This window comes from Grampus griseus (genome assembly GCF_964374135.1).
Source record: "Grampus griseus genome assembly, chromosome: 10".
Classification (NCBI taxonomy): domain Eukaryota; kingdom Metazoa; phylum Chordata; class Mammalia; order Artiodactyla; family Delphinidae; genus Grampus; species Grampus griseus.
Window position 1 is genome coordinate 25,060,477 of NC_139004.1, and position 27,130 is coordinate 25,087,606.

The 27,130-nt window shown below is 43.3% G+C and overlaps 1 protein-coding gene across 2 annotated transcripts in view; it reads left to right on the forward strand.

The window, feature by feature from the left end:
- Positions 1-5,891: 5,891 nt before the first annotated feature.
- PKHD1 (PKHD1 ciliary IPT domain containing fibrocystin/polyductin) overlaps positions 5,892-27,130 on the forward strand; it is a gene marked incomplete at both ends in the record, with an annotated part of 425,783 nt that continues 404,544 nt past the window's right edge. For both annotated transcript variants that reach the window (XM_082663569.1, XM_082663570.1), the window contains 12 exons: positions 5,892-5,943; positions 7,397-7,474; positions 8,082-8,226; positions 10,984-11,092; positions 15,285-15,342; positions 18,672-18,750; positions 20,879-20,953; positions 21,951-22,015; positions 23,294-23,333; positions 24,207-24,277; positions 25,599-25,700; positions 26,485-26,580. In XM_082663569.1, the coding sequence (XP_082519695.1) occupies positions 5,892-5,943; positions 7,397-7,474; positions 8,082-8,226; positions 10,984-11,092; positions 15,285-15,342; positions 18,672-18,750; positions 20,879-20,953; positions 21,951-22,015; positions 23,294-23,333; positions 24,207-24,277; positions 25,599-25,700; positions 26,485-26,580 (970 nt within the window). The remainder of the gene's footprint in view (positions 5,944-7,396; positions 7,475-8,081; positions 8,227-10,983; positions 11,093-15,284; positions 15,343-18,671; positions 18,751-20,878; positions 20,954-21,950; positions 22,016-23,293; positions 23,334-24,206; positions 24,278-25,598; positions 25,701-26,484; positions 26,581-27,130) is intronic.

Below are 27,130 nucleotides of genomic sequence, written 5' to 3' on the forward strand. Positions count from 1 at the left end.
ATGGGGACCAGCCCTCTGGTGGCCCTTTCTCCTGGGCCTTTCGGTCACTGACTTACTGGCAAATTCTTTCAATCATTGAATGTCTGTTTGTGTCACTGGGTGGACTTTCACTTAAAATTCTTGTCTAGGGCACATGCAGTAAGTGGAGAAAAATGTAGGACACACTTTTTTTGGTCATTAAAAAAAGACCCTGGGGAAAAAGCCTAAATAACTTGTGTTAATCATTAAACTTGCCCCATGGTCAGCCTGAACTTTCACTTTGGCATAGGTTTGGTCGGAACACAAACGAGTTAGGTGAGTTACAGTCCAACATGAGTGAGTTACCTGCGTGGTAGCTGCAGGCTGGGCTCTAACCAGGTAACAGGGCCATCGGTTCTTGACAGAGAGAAACAAGGTCATTTGGAAAGGAAAGATAATTTCTCGCTTGAGTCACAACGAGAGAGAAACAGAAAAAGGTACTGTTGGGTTCAGAAATGTCTCTGCTCTGTGTTTTCTAGGTGTTGCCTTTCTTGCCAATGTCGTGGTGAACAAAGGAAATGGGGGATCTGTAGTAGCAACCTTGCAGCTCTGTCTGTCAAAGTCCCAAAGTGGGGGGAGGCTGGGAGGGGAGGGAGGAAAGGAGAAAGAGGAAGAATGAGGGCAGAGGAGAGAGAGAGACAAGGGGAGAGAGAAGACTTGACCCAATGCACACAGCTCTCCTCTGGTTGAAAATATTCTGGTTAAAAGAATTAAATGGAGGCTGAGTTTGTTCTTAGGAAGAATTAGTGGAAAATCATATAAAGAAAAATACATGTATTATTGATCTGATTGTTTTGTTTTAAAGGAAAGATGTAGCTCTGAAAATAGGGCTTGAAGAAAACCAATGTGTGACTATTTACTTCCATTGTTTTAAGCTTGGAAAAAAATGTTAAAATCACAGTCAGATTGGAAATAGACTCTCCTGTGCTGAGTGTACTCTGTTGGACGTAACAAGCAAATCAGATCCTGTGCTTTTGGACTAAGTAGAAAATAGTCCTGGGTACCTTTCTCTAGGCAGTAGATGTATTTCTGAAAATTGAATGTTTTAAAAACGAATTCTATTCCAAATAGGTGTAAAAATGTAGGGAATTTTGCAATTTAAAGGAACACCTGCTGAATCTACTTGAAAACTTTAGAACTCCTCTTGTAAATGCAAGTAGCCTCCACTCCTACCCCATCCACTGGGGACTTGTTGGCAGGTACAGAGATTATTTGCCTCTGTTTTCCCAGCTCCTAGCACAGTGCCCAGCATATATTAGGTGTATGATAAGTGTTTGTGGAGTTGAATTAACTAGAGATGATTTTATCCATCGCACCAACTTAATCAGGACATACCCATAAGATATGCTTCTTAAAAAAAAATAAATTTATTTATTTTATTTTATTTTTGGCTGCATTGGGTCTTCTTCGCTGCACGTGGGCTTTTCTCTGGTTGCAGTGAGCGGGGGCTACTCTGCACGGGCTTCTCATTGCAGTGGCTTCTTTTGTTGTGGAGCACGGGCTCTAGGTGCGCGGGCTTCAGTAGTTGTGGCATGTGGGCTCAGTAGTTGTGGCTCATGGGCTCTAGAGCGCAGGCTCAGTAGTTGTGGCGGCATGTGGGTTCTTCCCGGACCAGGGATCGAACCTGTGTCCCCTGCATTGGCAGGCGGATTCTTAACCACTGTGCCACCAGGGAAGCTCATACACATAAGATACGTTTATTCTAAGTTTTTTGTAGATATTCCTTTTCTGGGCATTTATCTTGGCTTTTACTTTTTTGAAATGGTATAATTATTTTTTCTGGTCTCAGTGTTTTCTTAATCCCCCTGTATCAGTGAAAGGGATCCATTACATCGATGATAGAAAGTTAACACGTGAAGCCTTGCCTCTGCTGCAGGACACTCTGCAGACTTTGCTGGAACATCTGCAAGGAAGAGGATGGGCAGTGAATCCACAGAACAGTCAAGGCCCAGGCATCACTGTAAAGTTGTTGGGAGTTGTGTAGTTGGCTAAGACTCAAGTTGTTCCAGAAGCTATAACTAGGATGTAAGCCTATCCAAGCCCTAAGAGTATGAAATAGATGCAAGTCTTTGTAGGCATTTTGGGGATTTGGAGGACTTTTATTGCCCACCTGGCACAATGCCTCTGTCCCTTATACAACCTGGCAAAAAAAGGGCACATGTGGAACTGCGAGTCAAAACTACAAGCTACCTCTGAGCAGGCAAGAATACTAGTGAAGCAGGTTAAAGCCCTGGGCGTCTCCCAAGCAGGGCTACCATGAGTTATATGTGTCTGTGACTCCAGAAAGTGTCAATTAGGCCCTGTGGCAGAGACAACAGAAGGAAAGAGTGTCCCTAGGGTTTTGGTTCCAGCTCTAGAAGGTGGCAAAACTCTGATATGCCCCCAGAGAGCAACAGCTCTAGCAGTGTACACAGCATATCACGGTAAGAACTTCCCTTCCTTTCAAGGGGTGGGTTGAGAATATGTTCCATCAACCCACATTTGCCATGACTCAAAGGCCCAGTTTGACTAAGTGGCATGCCTCTGTGTAGCAGGGGAACATCCTGTCCACCAGGCCCCTGCCTCTAGAAATGTGAGTGCTACTAGGTCCTGCAGAATATGTAGATCCTTCAAATGCCCCCTCTGGCAATCGGGAAGCTGATTGAAGCAACTGACCCTTCAGTAGCCACAGCAGATTGGGTACATAGGAAGAGCAGCCACTGTAACACCTGGGTAAGATGGCATATTGCCAAGGATGCTGGATTGCCCTTGAAATGCAGTGACTTGGTTCATGTAAGTAACGGCATGTCCTATATGTTCTAAACAACACCCAAAGCAACTTCCAAAGTGGTCTGGTACCATCTACTGGAGTTTCCAACTGGTGAAGGATTGGTAAATTGATTATATTGGACCCCTCCCTCTGAGGGAGGGTTCGAAATATGCCTTGGGTTCTATGAACACTGCATCTGGCCTAACCCAAGCTTTCCTCTGTCTCTGCACAAACCAGGCTGCCACCATTAGGGGATTAGAGAACCGAGCACTATGTTTGGGTACCCTCATCCAAAAAACAGTGATTGATGGGTCACATTTCAAAGGTCATGATATGCAAGACTGGGCAAAAGAACATGACGTGAATGGAGGTTCCATCTCCTCTACAACCTGTAAGGAGTAGGGTTAGTAACAAGGAAAAGTGCAGTATTAAAGCGGCAGATTAAATTAATAACAGGTAAAGCCACCTTGGCTGCGTGCACTAAAGTCCTATCCTAGGCTTTAATATAGTTGATCAACCAGTAAAACCTGTTGCCCCGTGTATGAGACTGAGTACCCTTACCAGGACACCCAACATTGTAAAGGTACAAAAGTCATGGGAGAAGGCCATTGCCCTGACTCTCACCATGCTTCAACGCGCTATGCTGCTGATAACAGCAAGCCCTATCACACCTTCCCAGGTATCCTAAGACATTATCTACTGGAATTTACTATGGGACATCCCACCAGGACAGGTGAATTACTTCAGTCTCCACAGGATCCCATTGTCCTGTTGCCAGCCAGACCTATGGAAATGTACTACATCTGGAATGGAGCCGGCACCATGGGAAAGAGGGGAGAAGGTGCGGTCCTGGTATGGCATATCCCCCAGTCCATTTCCTCATGCCTGACAGTGCTGCCTTCCCTGGCCTTGTATGGTATACACAGCCAGGTCAAGTTTCCAAACTTTCCAACCTCCCCTTCCTCAAGACCAGATGGGCTGATCTGCTTTCCACTGGTGCCATCGTTTGACTGCCGCCCTTGTTCCCTCCATTGGCCTGGAGCACATAGAAGCTGTTACTAAATTCACCCAATAGTCCTTAAATGATAGCCAACAAAGCCTGTCCTGATGGAACACTGAAATGTCCCTAATGAGAAGAGCTGTCCTCCAGCATAGGATGGCCTCAGATACTATCCCTGCCTTGCAAGGAGGCACCTGAGCCATTATCCAAGCAGAATGTTGCATGTTTGCACCTGATGAATCTGCTGTTGCATCATCTTTATTAAATCGCAGGAGGACACAAGTGAACTTCCTGAGTGATCTGACCACCAACCCAGGGAACTTGAAAAATCAGTGGTTCAGATCATGGAGCTCTTGGTGGAAAAAAAATGTTACTTATGTTGGGAATGTTAATCTGTGTTTTCTCTCACATGTGCCTAGACCGTTGCTGTGGCCTCTATCTCCTATGCAGCCAGATAGCTGCCAAAGGAGCCCTCTCCAGGCTGGTGAAACCCTTTGCTGACCTCTCAGGGCACATCTCGGAAGAGGGGGCAAGTGAGATTGTTAGAGCTAGTCATGAGGGGCAGACTGCTGGAGGAGGTCATGCACAGGGCGTGACCACCAGTTGAACGCAAGCAGACCCCGGGCAATTGGAGGCTCCTCACTCCCTCCCTGTCATTGAAATGTACATTCTGCCCACAGGTCCCACAGCCGGAGCTGTTTTCAAGGATGCAGGTTTCAGAGTCAGGTGGTGTTGAGACCACTGGGATTGAATACAGTGACTGAATTCCACTGAAGACTCTGTAAACTTTTAAGATTGTGGCGGGTATGGAGATCTACTCACCTCGCTGACGCCCACGACAAGCCTCCTCGTTTGTAAGTTTTCTTGAAACCTGACACCTGCCAATCTGGAGTGTTTCCCTCTTTCTAAGGTCTCTCCTTGCCCTCTGTGTTTGGGGGCCAGTTAATTTATGAACCAACACAGGGACAGATTACGTGGAGAGGTGGCTCCCAAGCTGGGCCCTGATGCAGGCCAGGAGTTCACTGGGGCACAAGAAAGTTTGGGGAATCCAGAAAGCATCCAGCAGGATCCAAGGTAGAGGCTGCCGTGTGGGAAGCTTGGCCGGGAGACTGTGGGGAGAACAGCTTCGCCGCGGTGCAGGGGTCACCTTGGAGAGCAATGCGAGGGGAAGTTGGAAAGGTGGGGGGCAGATCATGGTGGGACTGCAAAGTCAGAGAGAGGGATTTCCTTTGGAAGCAGAGAACCCTCAAAAAGAAAACTAACGTTCATGGGCATCTCCTTTGTGCCAGGCCCTGTGTTAATTTCTTTATGTATCTATCGTCTCAGTTAATCGTGATAAAAATCCTACCAAGTGTTCTTATCATTTTTGAAGTGATAGAGGTTTTGCTTTGAATTGAAAGCTTTAAGCAGGAGAAGGGCACAGTGAAGGCAGAGTTTAAAGAGGTTGATCTGGGCATTGTGGATTGAGGTAGAGGGACCTGGGGTCATAGGGTCCAGTTTGGAGGGTCCAGCTTTTTCTTCCTGTTTCTTTCCTTCCTGTTTCCTCTGCTGTGAGGATAAGATAATTTCCCCCAAATTTCCATTAACACCATTTTTTTTTCAACTTGTTACCATGTTTAACATTTGCTTTAACTCTTTACTCTTTTTGTGTTGATTGGTTCCTAGAGGACTGAGACTTCCAGAAAACAGAACAAAACAACCCGCACCCCCTCTCCGTAATTGCCGTTAACTAGTATTTTGAATCTGGAATTCATTTATTTTAAAAATTTAAGTGTTTATTTAATAATGAATTAAGGAAAGAGGTTATTATTACTTACCCAGCTTAAACATGCATAAAATAAGTCAGTGGGACAAGGGGGTAGAATAATGATAATTTTATGTAAGATTCTTAGATTATCCTTTTCTTCCAAGCTTGGGAAGATGGTGGGTCCCTCTGAAGACTCTAGGGTCATATTGGTATAATTTCCTTAATTTCCCAAGTTTTAATGAAGCAAAGCAGTTGTATGTAAGCAAAAGTGATAGTAATTTTTCATTTTGTTTTTATAAATCTCTGCTGCTCCAATCATAATTGAAAATGTGTTTAATGTCTGAACAGTTTTGAAAGGATTGATTTAAGTGAACAAGATGACTGGCTGGCTGGTCTCTCTGACAAGTATCAAAATACTACTTTTAGCAGGTGAGTTGGATGTGTTTTGAAGGGATTTTGGATAGAATGCAGCAGGTTACCTTGAGAACTAATTTACTGATACTTAAATATTACTTTGGGAGGAAGTGTTAAAGTATCTCCCCTAGGTTTAAATTTTCTCTGCTTAATAATTTTTTTCTGTTTAGTAGTTGAGGTTATATATTAAATAGTTATATACTTTAATTTTTAACAGCCAGTGGAAGTTGCTGTTAAGTCTAGAGCTTTTAATAATAACTTATAACCTTCCTTTTATAATTTCTTTTTGAGCCATACAGTGCAATTCTTTTTAGATTTTATTACTTTATCTTCCCAAGGGGAGTAGCTTATCTTGTCTTAGTGATTAATGACCAATAAAAATTTCCTTTTCTCGAACCGGGTCTCTCGTTTTCTCAGTGACCTTGGTTATCCTCTGTATCTTTTTATGACATTTGTTTTTGATCTTCGTGAGGTAGAAGTATCTAATACACCTTTGAGGGGTAAGCGTGAGCCCATCTGGCCGGGGCTGCCACGAATGGTTGTGTCGATGTGAATGATTCTTACCACTCTTGGTTGTGCAGAGCGCCACCTGCATAAATGTACATGGAAGCCCTGGGCTACCAGAGTTAGCGTGGCTTGGGTGATCCTTTAACTTTTCTGATATAGAAACCGAAAAGTGTTCTGTAGACCTCACTGAGGAGCTAACTGATTTTTGCTGGCTTTACCTCGGACGAGGCATGTCCATCCAGGATCATCTTCAAAAATAAGGCATTGATAAGGTCACGCTCAGCCCATAGTCTCTATGCGAGAAGCCAGTCTAGCCTAGTGTGTAAGTCTATAGTGGGCTTTTAAAAAATTCCAGCACTGATTCATGCTTCAGCCCCTCTCTGAGCAGGCAAAGCAAAACTCTAGAGAATGCTGTGTCTCTCTGGGGAGTCATTCTGATCATGTATTCAAAAGGGAGAAACTAGAGGATGGTGTTATAAGCAGCAGGACTGAAGTAGGGATAACTTCCAGAACTTTCTCCTCTTCTCTGGGAAGTGGAAATATAAGAAATAAGTGGTAACAGTTAAATATGACCACCTAATTAAAGAGTGGGAAAGAGAGAAGACATTTTATGGATTCAGTTAGGAACCAAATGTATCCTGGAGCCTTTTCCAAAGGAAGTGGAAATTCAGGATTGTCCTCGTGAACACATGGTTTTTGGATGTCTAAGATAAGAAGATCAGTCAAAACTTTCCTTAAAATGGGAGGAAGGTGTGGTCCCCAGACCAGTAACACCAGCAGCACCTGGTTAGAACTGTAAATTCTTGGGATCCACCACAGACCTACTGGATGGGAAGCTCTGGGGGTGGGTGCCACGATCTGTGCTGTATGAAGCCCTTGTGGTGATTCTGAGGAATGCTCAAAGGAAGCCGGTGGATTGAATTTGCACACTGAAGCCAGGGTTTCTCCTACTCACTTATAGTGCCTTGTCTGAGTGTCCACATTGAACCTGAAGAAGGCAGCCTCGCAGGAGGAACGTGGATCACTGTCATTTTTGACGGTAGGTTTGGGCCTTACCGAATGCACGTTTCTTATTTGTTGATCTAAAGAATCCTAAAGAATGAGTCCTGTATAAGGACAGATGTAAAAGAGATCTGGAAGGGAGATGGACCAACTGACCAACTTCTGTGTTACCGGATGCCCACATGCTAATGTTACATCACACCATTATATGTCTTTGTCCACTTCCTTATCCCAAGCTGTGGGGTGGAACTCTAGGAACCCTAATGAGATGATACCCATGTAGCACAGAACTTGGCAATGTGACCCTCAGAACTTTGGTTATCTTCCTTGTCGAGAATCCTACATATGGGAGCTTCTAAGCCATGGCTCAGTGTATCCATCTATACCACTGGAAAAGAGTAACTTTGAGGGTTGGAAAATGCTTTCCTGGATTTCAGTGGATGGACCTGAAGAGAGAATTAAGAAAAAAAATAAAGTCATAAAGAAGCACACTCATTCATACAGCCTTTGGAAATGAGAAATATTACTTTTAACCCTTCGGTAAACTCAGGGCCTGCCATTGCCCACGTGTGGCAGGTTTTTGTGTTACCCTGTGTGGATTACTGCTCTGTTCAGCCTGAGACTCCACTCTCCCTTGCGTTTAGGTTTGGAGCCAGGTCTCCTTTATCCTGCCAACGGCTCTCAGCTGGAGATCCACCTGGTGAATGTGGCTGTACCCATGCTGCCCATCATACCCTGTGACATCTCTCCTGTCCTCCTGGATTTGCCGGTAGTGATGTGTAGGACCAGGTACACCTGCCCCGGGAATGAGAAGGCCAGACAGGATGAGTGCTTTGCTCATCTCAGTAGCTTTCAGTGGCAAATTAGAGCAACTCCTGCCATGATTGCAATTACCAGTAGAGTTCCCTATCAGAGCTTTAGGGCTTAAGGGAGGATGAGAATATGGGAAAGATTTTTGAGAATTCCGAGACATTTATAAGGAGGGGTTGGGGGCTGGATGATGTTTCCAGTTTTGTGTGTGTGTGTGTGTGTGTGTGTGTGTGTGTGTGTGTGTGAAGGTCTCTTTTGCTATTCAGATTTCAATAAATGGGGCCATTTTGCCAACTATTTTTTTGGAATAGGCATAATTGTAATGATTGTACATAAACTAAAAATCAGTTAGAAAGGAAATTCACCTTAGTCCTCAATTTGTTTGCTGAGTCTGATATGATTTTTACAGGATTCCAGATTATCTGTTGTCCTACTTAAGTTTTTGTTGACCTCTAAAGCTTACACTAGTTTGTTCTTTCTTTAATATCTAAGAGATGTTGCCTGAAAGTGGATCATTGGTTAAGAGAAAAAGAGATTGTCATTTCCTTTTGTTTTCTGTTCCCTCTTTCAGGAAAGTTCCCTCTCTTCCATCTCTGCCTATTGAACCAACCATATTGCAAATGCTACCTCTTCCCTGAACAGCCAACTGAGTGTCATCTTTCCCTTCTTTGATAGGGGACAAGTAGGAACTGAAATCCAGCTTTTGAGGAAGGAGCACATTTTAGTCATTCATCCATGGGGCATGGATGGATTGTGTATTCAACACATGAGACATGTGTTTGTGTATTCACACACACAAACACACTTTTTGGGCAATTCATCTTCCTGAAGGGAGGACCTTTCTGTAATTTACACAAAGGCATAGGATGCACAGCCTTAGTGGCCCTGTTTCTTCAGCCCTATGTTTCTCATGACACTTTGTCAATTGCCCACTTTTCAGATTCATCCTCACAGAATTAAGTGCTTTGGGGACAGAGGATGTGATTCACCCACCTTGTAGTCCTCATGATGCTGAGCACAATATCTTGCTAGTAGAAGATGCTCAAAAGATGTCTGTTGAACTAAAGTTCCTTATAGCACTGCTGTTGGTAGAGATGATTTCCATAGGTTTTATGGTATATTGGGGCATAGAGTTCCTGCAAGAACTTGCTATGAAATAAGTCAAAGCTCTAACGATTTGTATGTTCTATCTCCTCAATCCCCAAATGCTAATGACTTTAAGATGGGGCTTCCCTGGTGGTGCGGTGGTTAAGAATCCGCTTGCCAAGGCAGGACACACGGGTTCGAGCCCTGGTCCGGGAAGATCCCACATGCCGCGGAGCAGCTAAGCCCGTGTGCCACAACTGCTGAGCTTGCGCTCTAGAGCCCGCGAGCCACAACTACTGAAGCCCGTGCGCCTACAGCCCATGCTCTGCAACAAGAGAAGCCACAGCAATAAGCCCGCGCACCGCAACAAAGAGTAGCCCCTGCTCACCGCAACTAGAGAAAAAGCCCGTGTGCAGCAACGAAGACCCAGTGCAGCCAAAAAACAAAACAAAACAAAACAAAACCATGCACCAGTGACTTTACAACATCATTTTAGAAAAAAAGAAGTAGCACCCTCTTAAATATACTCATTGATTGGAAGATGAATATCAAATTAAATTAACACTCAAATGTGGGAAAATGTGCATGTTATCATCAATGAAATACTGTCATACTCATTATTATAAAAAGACAAGTCTGCGTTCGCAAAAACAGGCACTGTTGCATCTAAATCAGCAGTGCCCAACCAAAATATAATTCGAGCCACAAATATAACTTAAAATTTTTTAGTAGTCACATTAAAAAGTCAAAAGAAAGAGGTGAAATTAATTTTAATAATACATTTTATTTAACTCAACATATCCAAAATATTGCCACTTCACATGTAATATAGATTATTAACGAGATACTTTATATCTTTCTTTGAATACAAAGTCTTCAAAATCCAGTGTGTATTTTATACTAATAGCATATCTTAATTGGGACTAGCCACATTTCAAGTGCTCAATAACCACATATGGCTAATGGTTAAACACATTGGACAGTGAAGATGTAAAGATTTAAGGAGAAGTTTTGGAGGGGAGGCACATCTAAAATCTAACTCCTTATTCATCATATTCCCCCTCTCAGAATTCAGATTGAATGGCAGCCTCGAAGAGGCAAAGAAATCACTGTGATCCTCTTGAAAAGAGGAGAGAAGGTCTAGGGCTCTCTTTATGGATATGTGAGGTGTTTATGGGCTGCTGGGGTAATTATTAAGTCAAGAATTTTTGGCAACATATAAAATCAGTGCCTTTTATTAGGAAGAGCCTAGGATTCAGATCCTCCTTTGCCCTTAAACTGTGGTGTTTGCATACCCAGGTCTCTTAATCTATATGGAACTTGTTATTTTTTAAATGGAAACTGGTATAGATTATCTATCAGTGTCCCCTCCAACTCGTAAAGTCCTGAGAAACTATGAGGCTGAGAAACAGGACAAAATTTAAAAAAATTTTTTGGTACTTTCAATGAAAACTTCATAACTTCTTTTGCTGAAGGATCTGATGTTTAAGGTCTATTGGATGAGTGGACAGAGGAGGTGAAAGGTGAAATACAGGACTCCTGGGTTAGCTCTGTTTCACAGGTGCAGGGGGGAAATTTGAAATGGTCAAGTGGGGCTGCCGGCTTTGGCAATTTGATTGATTCACAAGGATTGCCACGTTCTGCCCTCAGATCTCTGCTGTCCGAAGCACATGAAGGTCTCTATTACCTGGAAGTGCAGGCTGGGGGACAGGTCGTAGGCAGCCCAAGTTCAGGACCGCGAGACAGCTGCACTTTCAAGGTGGGTACCAAGCACGGAGGAATGTGTGTTTGCCTGGTCTGAGAGTGTGCTTGCGCTATCGACAAGAAAATTATAAATCAGCTGGGGAGTCTTTCTTTTTTGCCAGGATGAGAGAACAGGTGGATGATAGTTAGGGAGTTTCTGAGACTATCTTAAGAAGGTAAGTATTGAGCACGTGTATGTCAGGCTCTCACTAAGTGCTTTATGCACATTCATTTAATGCTTACAGCAATTTTATGGGGTAGCTTTTTTTTTTTTTTTTTTTTTGCATTACGTGGGCCTCTCACTGTTGTGGCCTCTCCCGTTGCGGAGCACAGGCTCCAGACGCGCAGGCTCAGCGACCATGGCTCACGGGCCCAGCCGCTCCGCGGCATGTGGGATCTTCCCGGACCAGGGCACGAACCCATGTCCCCTGCATCGGCAGGCGGACTCTCAACCACTGCGCCATCAGGGAAGCCCTATGGGGTAGCTTTTTATTATCCTGCTTTTACGGATGAGCAACTTGGGGCTCAGGGAGATTAAATAATTTGTCCATGTCATCTAGTTTGTAAATTGCAGAACCAGGATTGGAACCTGCATCTAAATCCTCACTTATACTGAAGCCCATAGAGGAGATAGATTACCATTGTGCATCAGTGTTTCATTATACAGCTGAGATCATCTGGAGTGTAAGAATGGTGAAGGGACTCAGGGACACAAGTTCCGCCTTCCTCTCTGCTTAACGGTTGATTTCTGCTGCTTCTTTCAACCCTAGACCGAAAGGGCATGTACTGTTGGAATTCTCCTTCAAGCTCAGAGAGAGCAAAAAGCAAGCAGAGAGAGTTTATGAGTCGATGCCTGATTATTTTAGAGCTTCTAGATGCATTAATTTTATGTTGGGGCTTTGTTTTATCTTGTTGAGTCTACTGTCCATTTCAGATTGGTTTTACACTAAAATCTCTCTGAAAGCATAGGTTCTAGACTTTCCATAAAATGCAGCAGTTTGGCAGGGTTGTACTTGCCCCAGGGAGCCTCTGTTTAAGAGCAGTTCCTAATAACACAATTTAGTTATTAATCAATGCTCCTTTACAACAAGACTTCATCTTCTAAATTCATCTCTCATACGATCCACATTTTACATAGGCAATTCATCTTTAGAATTTGGAATTTGCCATCAATTCACATTTAACAACTTGTTTCTTACTCCAAGAGAATCTTGTTTTCCAGAATTTTGCTTTTGCACGTATGCGGCAGAAAGAAAAAAAAATTCTTTTTTGTTAAGACCCACACCAGCACCCCTACATTGTATCAGTGAATAAAACAGAAGAGAGACGGCTGAGCATGGTCCTTAATCACTGTGCTGTTTTTGGTTTTGATGTCCTTTCACCCCAGATAATAGTTTTCCTACTTATTAAAAGACCGGTAAGGAGAGAGAGGGGAAAGAAGAGAAACACTTCCTAAAATTGCACATAAAAGAAAGCAAGTCCTCCGGTGGTTCCACTAGCTTGGTGAATTGATGAAAAATCACCAGGGGATGCAGTTAATGAGAGGCATTCTGAGCTGAAGGAAACCCAGTGTCTCTCTTTGTTTGGGGACTGGGGCTGGGGGAACCACATGTATTAAAAATTAATTCCACCTCTCCAGTCCACTCCAAAGAGCCTGCTGCAGGCACTGACAAGTTTGAACAACTCACAGAAGGTTTATCAAGCAGCTGGTAGCTGCGGCTTTATCATTCTCATCCTCTGCTTTTCTGCTCCCCCCACCTTGCTGCTGCCGACCCCATTCGGGCTCAGGGATCAGCATGCAGGAAGCTGGATTTGGAAGCTCGTTAATTTTTCACTTTGTCATGTCTCTAGCTTCGTGGGTGACCAGAGACCTGTTTCTCTTAGAAAAGTGCCATTTTATATTGTGTCAGCTCAGAGAGATTCACAAGTGAAGCCTTTTTTGAGGTTTCACTCTGAGCCTGCCCTGCCACTCTCTGAGGACCTGGGAGGGAGTGATGCAGGAGTCGCCTTATTTCCCCTGCACTTCTGGTGGAAGGCTCTCAGCCTGAAGGATAGACCTGGAATTTTTTTTTTTTAACATCTTTATTGGAGTATAATTACTTTACAATGGTGGGTTAGTTTCTGCTGTATAACAGAGTGAATCAGCTATACATGTACATATATCCCCATATCTCCTCCCTCTTGCATCTCCCTCCCACCCTCCCTATCCCACCCCTCTAGGTGGTCACAAAACACCGAGCTGATCTCCCTGTGCTACGTGGCTGCTTCCCACTAGCTATCTATTTTACGTTTGGTAGTGTATAAATGTCCATTCCACTCTCTCACTTCGTCCCAGCTTACCCTTCCCCCTCCCCGTGTCCTCAAGTCCATTCTCTACATCTGCGTCTTTATTCCTGTCCTGCCCCTAGGTTCTTCAAATCCATTTTTTTTTAGATTCCAAATGTACATGTGTTAGCATATGGTATTTTAGACCTTGTATTTTAAATTGGAAATCGAGAGGTGTGTTTCCTTATGTGGTTTGGATTCAGTTGTTCTGTCTGCCTCAGTTTCTAACATCTGGAAGGTGGGCAGTAACCACTGCTCTGTATCATGAAGCTCCTATGATAAAGTTCCAGTGGGAATGACAATGGTATGAAGGGCGTCCCAGTGGGAGTTGAAGGTCTGGGTGCAGGAGGAGGCTGGGAGGGGTGTAGTGTACGTTTGGCAGGTGTGTGTGGAGTTGCATTAATCTTTATCCTTCAGTGAGATCAGAGCCAGCTCCCAAACTGTGAGGTCACAGCATTCTTATTTTGACCTCCTAACTGTACATATTTTCTGTGAACTCTTTTCTAACCCTTTCTGTTAGGAAGGGAGGAAACAAGCCTTGATGACAGACTGTACAGCCATGTGAATCGATACATAAAACCTGCACTTGCCCAGCCAGCATCAGCTTTGTGAAAATGTCTGTTGATTGTCCATGTCTGATGAAGGTTGTTGATTAACACCAGAGTTATTCTTTATTGCTTTTCTCCCTGGGAAGGTGGACTCCTGGGGTGCTGGAAGCAGACCAAGCAAAACAATTTGCTGTCTTTGTTTTGCAAATGGGAGGTACAGTAGGTTAGGGGAGTGAAGGTGGTCTAGGCGTCTAGAGTAGGATGGGGGTGAAGGTAGCAGGAAGGGGAGACCAGGTCTCTTCCTGGGTGAGTCATTAGGCCATGGCTCAAACCTTGGCCAGGTCAGTCCATCCTTACGATTCTCTTTTTTCATGCCGGCCCTGACTGTGAAATGCTCTAATCTGGAACTAACCCAGAGGCCTATAGGTGAGATGGAGTTCCCGGAATTGTCTCCTTCTCTCCTCTGCTTCCAGGCAGTGTATCAGTCATCTCAGATGGGGCCACTCCATTCATTCACAAAAATGTGAATGTCTTTTACATACCAGGCTGTGCCCAGGGATACAACCGATGACTCAGCCAGGCGTTGCCCCTGCCTTTCTGGAGCTTATAGTTAGCAGTTGATGTGCTTCAGGGGGTGAGGGCATCATAGGATGACTTGAGTGCCAGGACCAGGCTTCTCCAGGCTCCTGCCTCTCCAATCAATGCTGGTTTTCTCCTTGGAGAGTCATGTTGCCTCTCATTCCTTGCATCCTTTGAATCATTTTCCTCCCAACAGGCACCTTCCATTTTCCCAAACAAACTTCCCTTGTGTATCTCTCCAACTTCCAATTTTTTGTAGCTTGCTAATCCCTACCAAGGTGCTGGCTGATAATAATTTAATTTGCAATCCTTTTTATCTAAATAAGCAAACTATTGTCTAGAAAAATTAAAAAAAACCTTCAAGACCCCAAGATATCAAGTTGCAATAATGGAATTAAAAGGTTGGTATTTTAAAGCATGGCCTGCCTACCTTTCCTTTGGTAAAACATGTTCCTGGTATGGCAGGTGAGTAAGTAGAAACAGACTTGCCCAGGTGTGAGGGATATGGTGCAGGGAAGACATATGACCTTGATCAGATTCCCTTGACCTCATCTATGGAAGAACTATAACAATGTCTGTTATCTCTGCTTCACAGAAATATCTTGAAGATGAAAGGAGATAGATGTAAGGTGATTTGAGGAGGTGCAGACACTTGCTGCCTTAGATGAACGCTCTGTGCGGAATGACTTAGGCTTCCTGTGTGTGTGGCTGTGATGTTCTAATGAAATGCTCACTGTGATAACATTTTCTAAACAGTTTTCCAGGGCACAGACACCCATCGTTTACCAAGTTAATCCACCAAGTGGAGTGCCAGGTAAGGAATCTCCTATTAAGATAGCAATAAATAGAAATCCCTTTGCAGAAGCTTATTGCAAACTCTTCTACCCAGGTGGATGGTTTCTATAAATAGGAAATTTTAACCGCTTCTCTGATGCTGTTTTGAGAATAAGTGTCAACCTCTGGTTTATTTTTCACCTGGTTTGGTTTCACCTCTGGGCACTTTTGCTCTATTACTTCACTGATAACCAAAGGAACCTTAACATGAAAAGAAAAAGAGGCCAGCAAAATCAAACCAGATGTTGCTGGAGAATATAGACACCATCATCACTCCTAACTTTATAATCATCCACATAATAAAAAACCTTTATTGACCCTTCCTGGGAGTCAGGTTCTGTTCTAAGCTTTATTATTATATTATCTCATTAGATTTTCACAACACCTGATGATATAGGAACTATTATTATTTCCATTTTGGAGGTGAGGAAATGAGGTACCGAAAGGTTAAGTTATTTGCCTAAAGTCGTAATGAGTGGTACAGCTGAGATTTGAACACAGACAGTCAGAATCCAGAGTGGGCCCATATACCTTACATTTTATTTTGTGTTGAGCCAAGTTGGGTACCACTTGGAAGGCCATTAACCCTGGTCCTGATCCTGGGGGTTTATGAGTTAGAGAGCACACTTACATGCAGAGACTAGGAGGCTAGAAAAGAAGAGAGAGAACGCTGGGAGGGTGGTTGTAAAAAAAAGGAGTTGCAACTAAGAAACAGGTTCAGGACCTGCCAAGCCCGCCTTAAAACTAAGTAGTAAACAGAGCTGGGATCACATATAATTTGCCGTCTGATTCTTGACAAATTCCTACATCACTTTCAGGTTTTATTTGTTCAGGGTTTCCAGATGGTATAAGTATGGGAATACAAGTTGCTCAGTTTTTCCATGTGGTTGCATCTCAATGCATAAACTGATCTAGTTGTTTCGAACGGTTCAAGAATGTCAAAATGAATCTCTGAGTCACTGAAAAGTGTCTGTACTTTTGGTGTGTGTGTGTGTGTATAGACACAGATGATGTATGTGTGTATTTAAATTACATCCTGAAGAATATGAATTCGGCCTTGTCTTATTAAGGCCTGTTATTCCCAGATCTGTTCCTTTCCATTCATCTGAATAATCAAGACGTGATCATGTTTTATTAAAAAGAGCTGTGGTCTGTGAAAGTCACACGCCGTCATTTTGTCCCCCCCACTGCTCTGGTGTTGTTAGAAAACTCCCGTTCGGATGGCAGAAACCTTGTGAGGGTGAGGGTTGTGGAGGAAAGCCCGCCGTGAGAGGTGTGACATGGGGCATCAGCTGGCGCCCAGATCTGTCAAGCCCCTTTCTCCCGCCCAGTTTGAGTTCTGCACACTGTCTCCTCCACCTTCGGGGAGAACGATTGGTGGCTGCGCTGGTTGGAGTGATCCCTCGGGCAGGATCCAAACGGCTGCATCTTTGAAATCTCTTGCCAGACGATTAGTCTCACCTCCTTTGGGAAGCCTGCCCAGAGTAGCAGGCAGGGAAATGGGGGAGGTGGCAGAGACAGGAGAGCTGTTTTGTGAGCCACTGAATTCCCATATGCGGTTAACAGGCCTCCACTGTGACGCGGGGGTCCCCCCTCCCCGCCCAGCACACGGTCTGGCTTAGCCATTTGTCAGCTGCTGTTTGTTGGGCTTCTTTGTTGAGAAACAAAACAAAAACTCCCAGGAATTCCTAGTTTCTATAACCCGTTATTTGTTTGTAAAATTGTGCCCATCAGTTATAGAAATCATGCCTGCCAAAGCCAGGAAGTCCATCGGTTAGCCCTAGTAAAATGAAGAATTACTTTGCTGGCTGGCAACAGTAGCCGAGACCTTCAGACTCTGGGCTTCTGCCAGTTCCACAACCTTTGTCTAAGTCACTGAATTTCCTCTCTTTCTACCCGCTCTCTGGTCAAGGGTCCGCCATACTTCCTGGAAGGTTTCCACTGTCTTAGGGCCAGTCATCCAATGACTGCAGATCAAAGTCACTTCCTATTAATAAAACACATGCACAGTATGTAGGGAAGCATTACTTCTTGCTCATGTTCTTTCGTGGCCTGAAGTGTAGCCGTGAAGAGACCCAAAGTCCTCTGAATTCAGGGACCTCATGAGCCCCAAAGATGCCCTCTTCTCTTCTATTTGTGAGGTTTTGCCTCATTAACCAACACCTCTCTTACCTCTCAGTGTTGTGATGCTGGAAGAGTACAGCCTTGATGGTTAAATTCCGTCATTATCTGGAAGGCACCCACTTCCACGTTGTGGGGTTGAGTGGTGAACTTTAACTTGCTCTGGTGTGTTTGCTTAAAACCTTGCTTTGTGCACTTCCGTGGAACTGAATTTAGGTGTTTTTCCACTCTGGAGGAAAGCAACTCATGCAGCATCAGGTATGGGCCCCAAACTCTTTCTGAGAAGGGGGTACTCTAGATTTCTTTCGCAGATCCTCTGAGCAGAGAAGGTGGGGGTAATGCTGAGAGTTCCCCTTGACGAAAGGGCATTGTTGATGCCTGCACCCCCATTTTTATGAACTCAAAAGAGGTGAGTATCAAGGAAAAACTTGCTACCCAATGGGAATCCCTACACGTTGCATAGAGGAGACCCAGCAGTGGAAGTCATCCATTTATCAGTGGACAAGGCAGACGCCAACCGTCTTTGGATCCCCATTTTGCCTGATCTTTGAACACGAGCATATTTGTTGAATTAATTGCACGTGCAGTAGCCCATCCTTTAAGCCATAACTCTGCTGCTCTCTCGTGCCCTTCTTTCTGACTTCCTGTCCGTTTGATTCATCCATGACATTCATCTTTTGTACTCTGAGATACAGAAAGAAGTTTAGTATCTTTGAATATCTCTCCAGATTGTGTGATACGAGCTTCCTCTTATCGTATGTGTCCAGAGGAAAGTCTCATGAAGCATGGAGCACCCCCAAAGAAGATTATTTTTAAATCCCATGTGGGTGGATGGTCTACACACGGCCAAGAGAGTGGAACAAGGCAGTGTGTTTAAATGGGCCCCTCCCTGCCTCCCTTCCTGGGACTGTGAAGAAGCCCTGATATTCCTTCAGTGCTCCATACATACATGAATAAGTCCACAGTGGCAATGACTCATTATTTTTGCCTCTTTGATATTTAATATCGATGAATGGATTATACTTGGTGATCCTTTCCTGTTGTACAGTTTATAAAAATGTATTAATATTCTGAGTCATGACTGGCTTGGCCATTTTGAGTAGAGGTAACAAAAGAGAAATACAGTTTACGTCATATATTTAGAGTTTGAGCTAAGTAGATTAATTGAAAAAAATCTTTTTCAAACAGGAAACCTTATACATGTGTATGGCTGGATTATCACCGGAAGGTCGGAAACCTTTGATTTTGATGCCGAGTACATTCATAGGTAAGCGTGTGCTTGTTTCTGTGTTCAACTAGTTACAGATATGCTGGATTGAGTCCTGAGACCAGCTTCCCCGATAACGATAAATTGTAAGCAGCTGGCATGGAATTCCTCTTTTCCTCTTTGCAGTTTACAGTCCCTCGTGAGCTGGGCTTCAACAAACTTGGTTAATGTAATTGCGACTGGTCGATTAAGTTGGTCCATTTATTTACTGAAAACTAGTCACTCTGGGCGCAGTGTGAGTTGTACTGTAATTGCATCTGTGAATTTTCTTTCTTGATTCTTCCCCTTCTCCCTCTTGTTTCTCAGGCTGAAATAAATTCTTTATAACAATGTGTGAACTCAAAACACCACTATAACATCCTTGTTTGTTATACATTTGTGTATATAGAATTTCTGTTGGTGTGATCAGAGGAAAATGTGGAAGAGGTACTGAAAGCCACTGAGTTATTTTTAAGATTTATTTTATTGAAGTATAGTTGATTTACAATATTGTGTTAATTTCTGCTGTTCAGCAAAGTGATTCTGCTAATCCCAAACTCCCAATCCTTCCCTCTCCTACCTCTCCTCCCCTTTGGCAACCACAAGTCTGTTCTTTATGTCTGTGAGTCTGTTTCTGTTTCGTAGATAAGTTCACTTGTGTCATATTTTAGATTCCACATATGAGTGACATCATATGTTATTTGTGAAAGCCATTGAGTTTTTAATGTTTTCTGGGAATGATTAGGATGCCAACATGACTTTTTTCATTGGAGACTTTTAAAGTGCAAAGTGGTACTAGTAAATCATCCTTGCCAGGGAAAGGGGGGGACAGGATGGAAAGTGTTGAAGCTGAGGTGTTTGTGGGAAGGAATTGTGGTTACTCAACGTATGAAGCAATTATAATGAGGATTTATAGGGTAGAAGGACCACAACTTCATTAGATGCTCTGTTGAGAGATGCTACATTCTGTGTCTAATATTTCCTCCACCCCTTGGACAGAATGGGGGTATCGTCATGTTCTGCTCCAAACCTTTGATTCTGTTCTGGTTGAAAAGAACATGATTTGGCCAACTTTCAGGATATACATTTCTGGCATAAAATAATGGCCAGGGTATTCCCCGGTGGTCCAGTTGTTAGGACTTAGCACTTTCACTGCTGTGGCCCTGGTTGGATCCCTGGATGGGGAACTAAGATCCTGTAAGCCACATGGTGAAGCCAAAAAAAAAAAAATAAATACAGTAAATCCCCTACATATGAACCTGCAAGTTGTGAACTTTCAAAGATGTGAACGTGCATCTGGTTCTAGCAAGGAACCAGACCCTGTGCCATCAGCGTCAGGCATGAGTGAAATTGCAGCTTGCCCTCCATCTCCTATTGCTGATGACCCTTCAGCTCTACCATCTCCCACCTCCTCTCCTTCCTCCAGTCCATAACTCTTCTTGCCTGTTCACTCGACGCCAGCCCCTGTATGCCAGCTGTTGTACTAGACTACTGTACTTTTCAAGGTACTGTATTGTAAGATTAAAAACATTTTCTTTATTTTTTGTGTTTGTTTTTTATGTATTATTTGTGTGAAAAGTATTATAAACCTATTATAGTACAGTACTATACAGCTGATTGTGTTAGTTGGGTACCTAGGCTAACTTTGTTGAATTTAAGAACAAATTGGACTTACGGATGCGCCCTTGGAAAGGAACTCATTCGTATGTAAGGGACTTACTGTAATGGTCAACTTGTCTTGAACGGAAATTACTCTTCCTGTGGAGGACTGAAGCCCTCCCGGGACTTGGTCCCGTCACAGCCTTGGTCTGGGATACAGCCTTTGCAAGGGGGAACAAAGACACAAACTCCTCCGTGGCTCTGTGTGAACCCAGTATAGCCAAGGAGATGATGAAGATTTTTCAGGAAAGGGGAAGTGCTCCCTCTGTGGTGTGAAAGTGTGGGCCACAGACCAATGCTGTGCACCCTGCTCTTGGGCTGAGGGTCTGATTTAGCATCTCCTTGGGGGACAGTCCCCAGTCACCTGCATTAATGCCCCATAAGTTCAGAGATGAATGTCCATAACAGTGTTTCCTCTGGGTTTTTCCAAGAATGTTTGTTGAGAGCATTCACTCTTGACTTGTGTCTGTTGTTTCTATTTTGTATCCAGCCCATTGATGTTGGAAGCTCAGGGAGACAAATGGGTCACTCCTTGTTCTCTTGTAAACAGACAGACAGGATGCCGGTGAGTGCCTTTCTTGCCAGCATGTATGCTTTTAGGTTCTCCCACATGGGCATAGCGCACACACACACACACACACACACACACACACACACATCTATTTTTAATATAAATCATCCATAACTGTTGACTGCCTCATCTTTAGACTCCCTAGAAAAGACACAGTAATTGATTCACAATGCAACTTGAAGTGGGTTCTGAAAGCTTTCTTGAAAACAAATAGCTGATACTTACTAAGTGCTTACTGCACCAACGGTGTCTCATTTAAGGCAGATAATAACCTTGTGAGTACATACGGTTATTAGTCTCACTTTACGGATGAGGAAACCAAGGCACAGAGAGGTTAAGTAACTTGTCCAATGTCTCACAAGGAGCAAGTGGCAGAGCTCGGGTTTCAACCTGGGCCCACTAACTAGCCTCCAAAGTTCATCCTCTTAACCACTATACTGTAACGACTAGCCAGAGAGAAAACAACTAGCTTTTCAATATTCAGTTATTTATTTATTACAAGGAACATTTAGAAAATGAGTGTCTATGTGCTTGTAGTTCAGATAACCAACATTTTGCTGGATTTTCACTTCCCTCCGGACTGAGTGGATTAACCTTCTATACCCTATGGCTTAGCTTTCAGGACTAGCGTTTAGTAGAGCCAAATTCTATAATGTGGTTTCTTAACATTTGCTCGGAATTGTCCTGTTTCAGTTCACATTTGCTAATAGACTTTTTTGGGGGGATAAGGATCTTGCTGTCCTTGTATAAAATAGATTTTGGAAAGAAAGGACCCAGTGGAGATTAGGAGTAGACAAAATTTTGTGTGTTTGACTGGTATTGATGATAACTCTAGTTACAGTTGTGTTTTATTTTATTTTGTTTTGTTTTATTTTATTTTACATTTTATTTTATTTTATTTATTTATTTTCTTTCCTGGCTAAGAGCCAGAGCTTCTGAACTGAATTGCCTGGTGATTCTTACCTCTTACCTTTTTCGGTTCTTTCCCTAGCTATCCTATTCAGGAAGACCATGGTCTTGGGACTCTGCAGTGCCGTGTGGAAGGCAACTACATTGGTCTGTGTGAGAAGTAACAGAATTTTAAAGTTTTTCTCCGTGTTGGAAAAAAACGATTTTAAGAATTGGTTCTCCTAAAAGGGAACCCTCCTGCACTGTTGGTGGGAATGTAAATTGATACTATGGAGAACAGTACGGAGGTTCCTTAAAAAACTAAAAATAGAACTACCATATGACCCAGCAATCCCACTACTGGGCATATACCCTGAGAAAACCATAATTCAAAAAGAGTCATGTACCACAATGTTCATTGCAGCTCTGTTTACAATAGCCAGGACATGGAAGCAACCTAAATGCCCATCAACAGACGAATGGATAAAGAAGATGTGGCACATATATACAACGGAACATTACTCAGCCATAAAAATGAATGAAATTGAGTTATTTGTAGTGAGGTGAATGGACCTAGAGTCTGTCATACAGAGTGAAGTAAGTTAAGAAAGAGAAAAACAAATGCCGTATGCTAACGCATGTATATGTAATCTAAAAAAGACGGTACTGGTGAACCTAGTGGCAGGGCAGGAATAAAGACACAGATGTAGAGAACGGACTTGAGGACACAGGGGTGAAGCGGAAGATGGGACAAAGTGAGAGAGTAGCATGGACATATATACACTACCAAATGTAAAATAAATAGCTAGTGGGAAGCTGCTGCATAGCACAGGGAGATCAGCTCAATGCTTTGTGATGACCTAGAGGTGTGGGATATGGAGGGTGGGAGGGAGGCTCAAGTGGGAGGGGATATGGGGATATATGTATGCATATAGCTGATTCACTTTGTTATACAGCAGAAGCTAACACAACATTGTAAAGCAATTATACTCCAATAAAGATGAAAAAAAAAAAGAATTGGTTCTCCTGAGGATGATAATGATAACTGCCATTTGCTGAGAACTCCCTGAGAGACACTATATGAAGCAACTTAAATATAAACTAAAGTAATCCTCATGTATAAGCCTGGAGGCTGGTGGAATTGTTTTTGCTTTACAGGTGAGAAAGTTGAACCTAGTAACCAGTGGGGCAGGATTTGTCATGCTTGGTGTAACTCCAAGCCTGCTCTTCCCTGCTCTGTGCTTCTACATTTATCCTTTTGTGGTTAGAAGTCACCATCGCTGATGGTGTGAGTCTGGAACGTGTTTATTTTGGGCACTGTTAAAGAGATTAAGGTGTGGGTGGTACCTTGGTGATCGCCAGAGTCCTTGGGTTTATGGTAGCAGTGACCTGGTCCAGGCAGTTCGTGCAGATTCCTGTATTAATGTCTGTTTCTTTTCGTTACAGGCTCCCAGAATGTTAGTTTCTCAGTATTTAACAAAGGAAAGTAAGTAACTGGGAGGAAGCAGATTTATCTTTATCTTACACTATCTACTCTTTTGTCTTGCTTAGCTTCTTTAACCTTTTATAATGGAAAATTTTAAACGTACCCAAATAGAGTAGTGTCATAAAACCCCACATACCCACTTGATTTTTTGTTTTTACCTGGGTGAATATAATTGTGTCCTATGCACTCGTCCTGAAGCAATGTAAATGTTTCAGTGTGATAATGGTACAGAATTTGGGGAATTACTTCTTAAATAATTTCATAATACTGGAAATTTAAAACAGTACAGTTCCATAAAATGCTTTGTATCATTCCAGGAAATGCCTTCTTCAAGATGGGAAGTGTCCAAATTTCATAGTGCTTTGGAGAGATCTATTAGGATTCTGGATTTCTGCTTGCCTCACGTTCTGACACTATGTACTTTGTCAGTGTTTTCCTGAAAAGGGCATTGTCTAGCAGATATTAATTTCATTGTGAAGATAGTGACACAGCCTAAAGTAGAGAGATTTGCTCTTTGTCTCTCTCTGTCTCTGTCTCTCTTTTAGGAAGGACTAAAACAGTATCTATTGAGTATCTTCCACAGGCCAGCTCCATACCAGGTCCTTTCACGTTCATTTTTCCATTTAATGCTAGTCACACTCTGTAAAGTAAGTATTATTATTCCCATATAATTTTCTAGATCAGAAAACAAACTTTGCCCCATTGATATTCTCTAGTCATCAAAGGGAGCTGGTATCAGAACAGCTTTAAAGATCACTAAAGTTAGTGATTTTCCTTTCAGGCAATCAATTTAAAAAATGTAATCCCCCCCGCCAAAAAAAATGTAATCCCAGATGCAGTTTTTATCCAAAACACAATTTTGTCTTTTTGAAGGTCAATGGTACACAAGGATGCATGGCTGGTCAGTGCTAAGCAGGACCTTTTCTTGTACCAGACGTATTCAGGTACCATTTCCCTTCATCGTGTATTTCTCACCCCTCCCCTCACTCGGCCCTGGACCTTGGACCCTCCGTGCCTTCTTTCTGGCCATTTCTCTATGACCATTAACACCTGAAGCCGTCCCTGAAGTCATGGATGGCCCTTTGGTTTTGTATGAGAATAGGTTGCTTGTGTGAGTGTCCACTTTAGTTGCTATATTAAAAGAGGCTTGATCATAGATTTTTATACAAAGTCTAGGGATATAGACAATAAAAGAAAGGGGAGTCATCCTTGTTTTTTGTTCTAAACAAGTAACAGAAAAGAGATGGCACTGAAAAATCTAAAGCACATCTTTGCAGTTATTTTAAACATCTCATCTCTGAGCATTCATTCAACAATTTATGACTTGCTGATACAGATGCTAAGTTTGCATATTCCTATCTGATGAGTAAATCTTCATACCAAAAGAATCTGAAAACTGGAAACTTGCATGAAATCGTGAACTCAGTCCAGTAGTAGAAAGCTGGCTACGAAATGTGAGTGCTAGATTCTCAGCTTGAATACAGTCCCAAAACCACTTAAAGAATGTCTGCGAGGTTAGTGCAGATTCCAGAGGCAGCAGAGTCTGCCTTTGCCAAAAGTGCAAGAAATTTCCTAAGTCATGGGGCCAATGCCATTCACTCTCTAGGTAGCCTACCTCTGTCAAAGCTGAATTTTGACCCTTGGTTTTATTTTGAAGCGGTAACCATGCATAATTAGCCTCTTTGTACCTTCAGTTTATCAGAGAACACGACTACTCATTCCCCTTGCGGAGACGAAACTTAGAACTCTCAGAGTTTGATCATAGGAGGGGGAAGGATCAGAAAAAGTTAAATTCTTGGGGATTTGTGGCATATGACAGTGTAACTCATTCTTTTGCTTAGAGCAAATTGCAGACTCATGGGTAAATTGAGACCTTGCCTGGTGCATCCAGAGTTGATTCCTCCATAAAGTGTAACCGACCGTTCTGTGATGTGTAAACAGAGTCCTTGAGGTCAGGAGACAGAGTTCCTAAGAAAGCATCATGGTACGCAGGGACTTTTGCTGATAGCATGAGTGACTGCATTTCCCATTCCTTTCACATATTGATCCTGTATAATATATATTATTATCCATATTGTTATATGTGAATCCTTTTTTTATTATATGCACTTTTAAATGACTATTACTAGAAAAAAATTACAACTGTTGCTGGTCTTAGAAAGTTAAAGTAAGAAATAAATTATGGATCTCTTCTATGATTATATTATTATCTGGCTCACATCCTGGTTTATATTTGGAAGCTTACTTTTTTTTCCCCTCTTGCAGAAATACTATCTGTGTTTCCAGAAACTGGGAGCCTTGGGGGAAGAACAGACATCACAATTACAGGGGACTTCTTTGACAATCCTGCCCAGGTTACCGTTGCAGGTAACTAAGTTGAAATGGCTGAAAAGAGTTCATAGATTTAAATGCCATAGGAGATGATGTATCTCTTACGGCCTGGCAAGGATGGGGGGAAGCAATATTTGCCTCTTCCGACTCATCATGGGATCCTGTTCTGAGGTCTTTGACCTGTGTTTGAGGCTGCAGGGGTTGGGGGGTGTTTTGGTCCTGCAGCTTGGCAAACATGTAACAGAAATAGGGTGTCCTGCTGCAGACACACTCACAACTCAGGGGCAAGTCCCTCAGGTGTCCCCATCTTCGGAGGGAAGAGAAGGAAAAGTACAGCTGCGTCTTCACAAAGGTCTACTTCTAAAAGGCGACCCCTCTCCCTCCCCTTAGCTCTGTCTGAATAAGTAAGAGTGGGCAGGCTTTTGCTATGCAGATTCTTCTGGAATGCCCCCTTAGCGAACCCTTTTGTGGAGAACACATCTAGAACCTTTTGTTCTGCCTAGTGGGATGCTCCTATAGTTGGTGACACCAAGGATGCAGGAAAGTGTCCTCACACTCTCCTGTCAATTCCTCTCCCCAGCTCAGTTCATCTCCAGTGAACGACATGGCAAGGCACTTTCTTCCTGATTATTCTGAGCAGCCCTGTGTTCCACTGCTCTGCCACTCCCCCTTTCTTGCCTCCTTCCATTGAGGTGACAACTTTCTCTCTACTCTCCACTTCTGGCCCTTTGCCTGTCTACCTCAGTGTGGTCCTCTGTCCCGCCACATCTGTATCTCCACTGATATTGACATCTGCATCTAATTTAAATGTTCCCCTCAGGCATTCTGTGTGATATTAGACACGTGTCTCCCAGGAGGATTGAGTGCACCACCAGATCTCCAGGTAAAGGTGCAAGACTCTCCGCTCCTCAGGCAGGTAAGGAAGTCTCCACGGCTGGTCTATGATATGTGGTCGGTCTCAGCTGTCTGACTGGCTGCTCAGTGGGCCCTGGGTCCTGAGCTGGGTCCTGAGTCAGAGCTTTCATTTCAGAGAGGCTCTTAGCTTTACTCAGATGCTTGGCAACGCCCTGCACTCCTAGCCCCAGCCAGCTGAATGACCAATGAGGTTCAGTGGAAACCATGATCCAGGAAGCCTAACTGCCATCAAGACGTTGCTATAGTGACCAGTGGAAACCCCTGAGCGGCCTCCTCCATCCTCTGGGTCACTTGCCCTCTTGCCTACTATTTAAGAAGACAGAGCTTCAGACCATGTCTTCTATGTTCATAGGACAGCTTTAGACGAGGCAGAGGGTGGGGTGCAATGGGGTGCATATTTAAATGTTGTTTCTTCTCCCCTGTGGGCACTGTCTGCTACTCTGAAAAGTAGAGATGTATTGTGATGGGGCCACCAGGTTACCCCTGAAGTGGGCAGAAATGGAGGGGGCGAGGGGACAGGTTCCATCTGTCCTTCTGTGTTTGTTTAAACC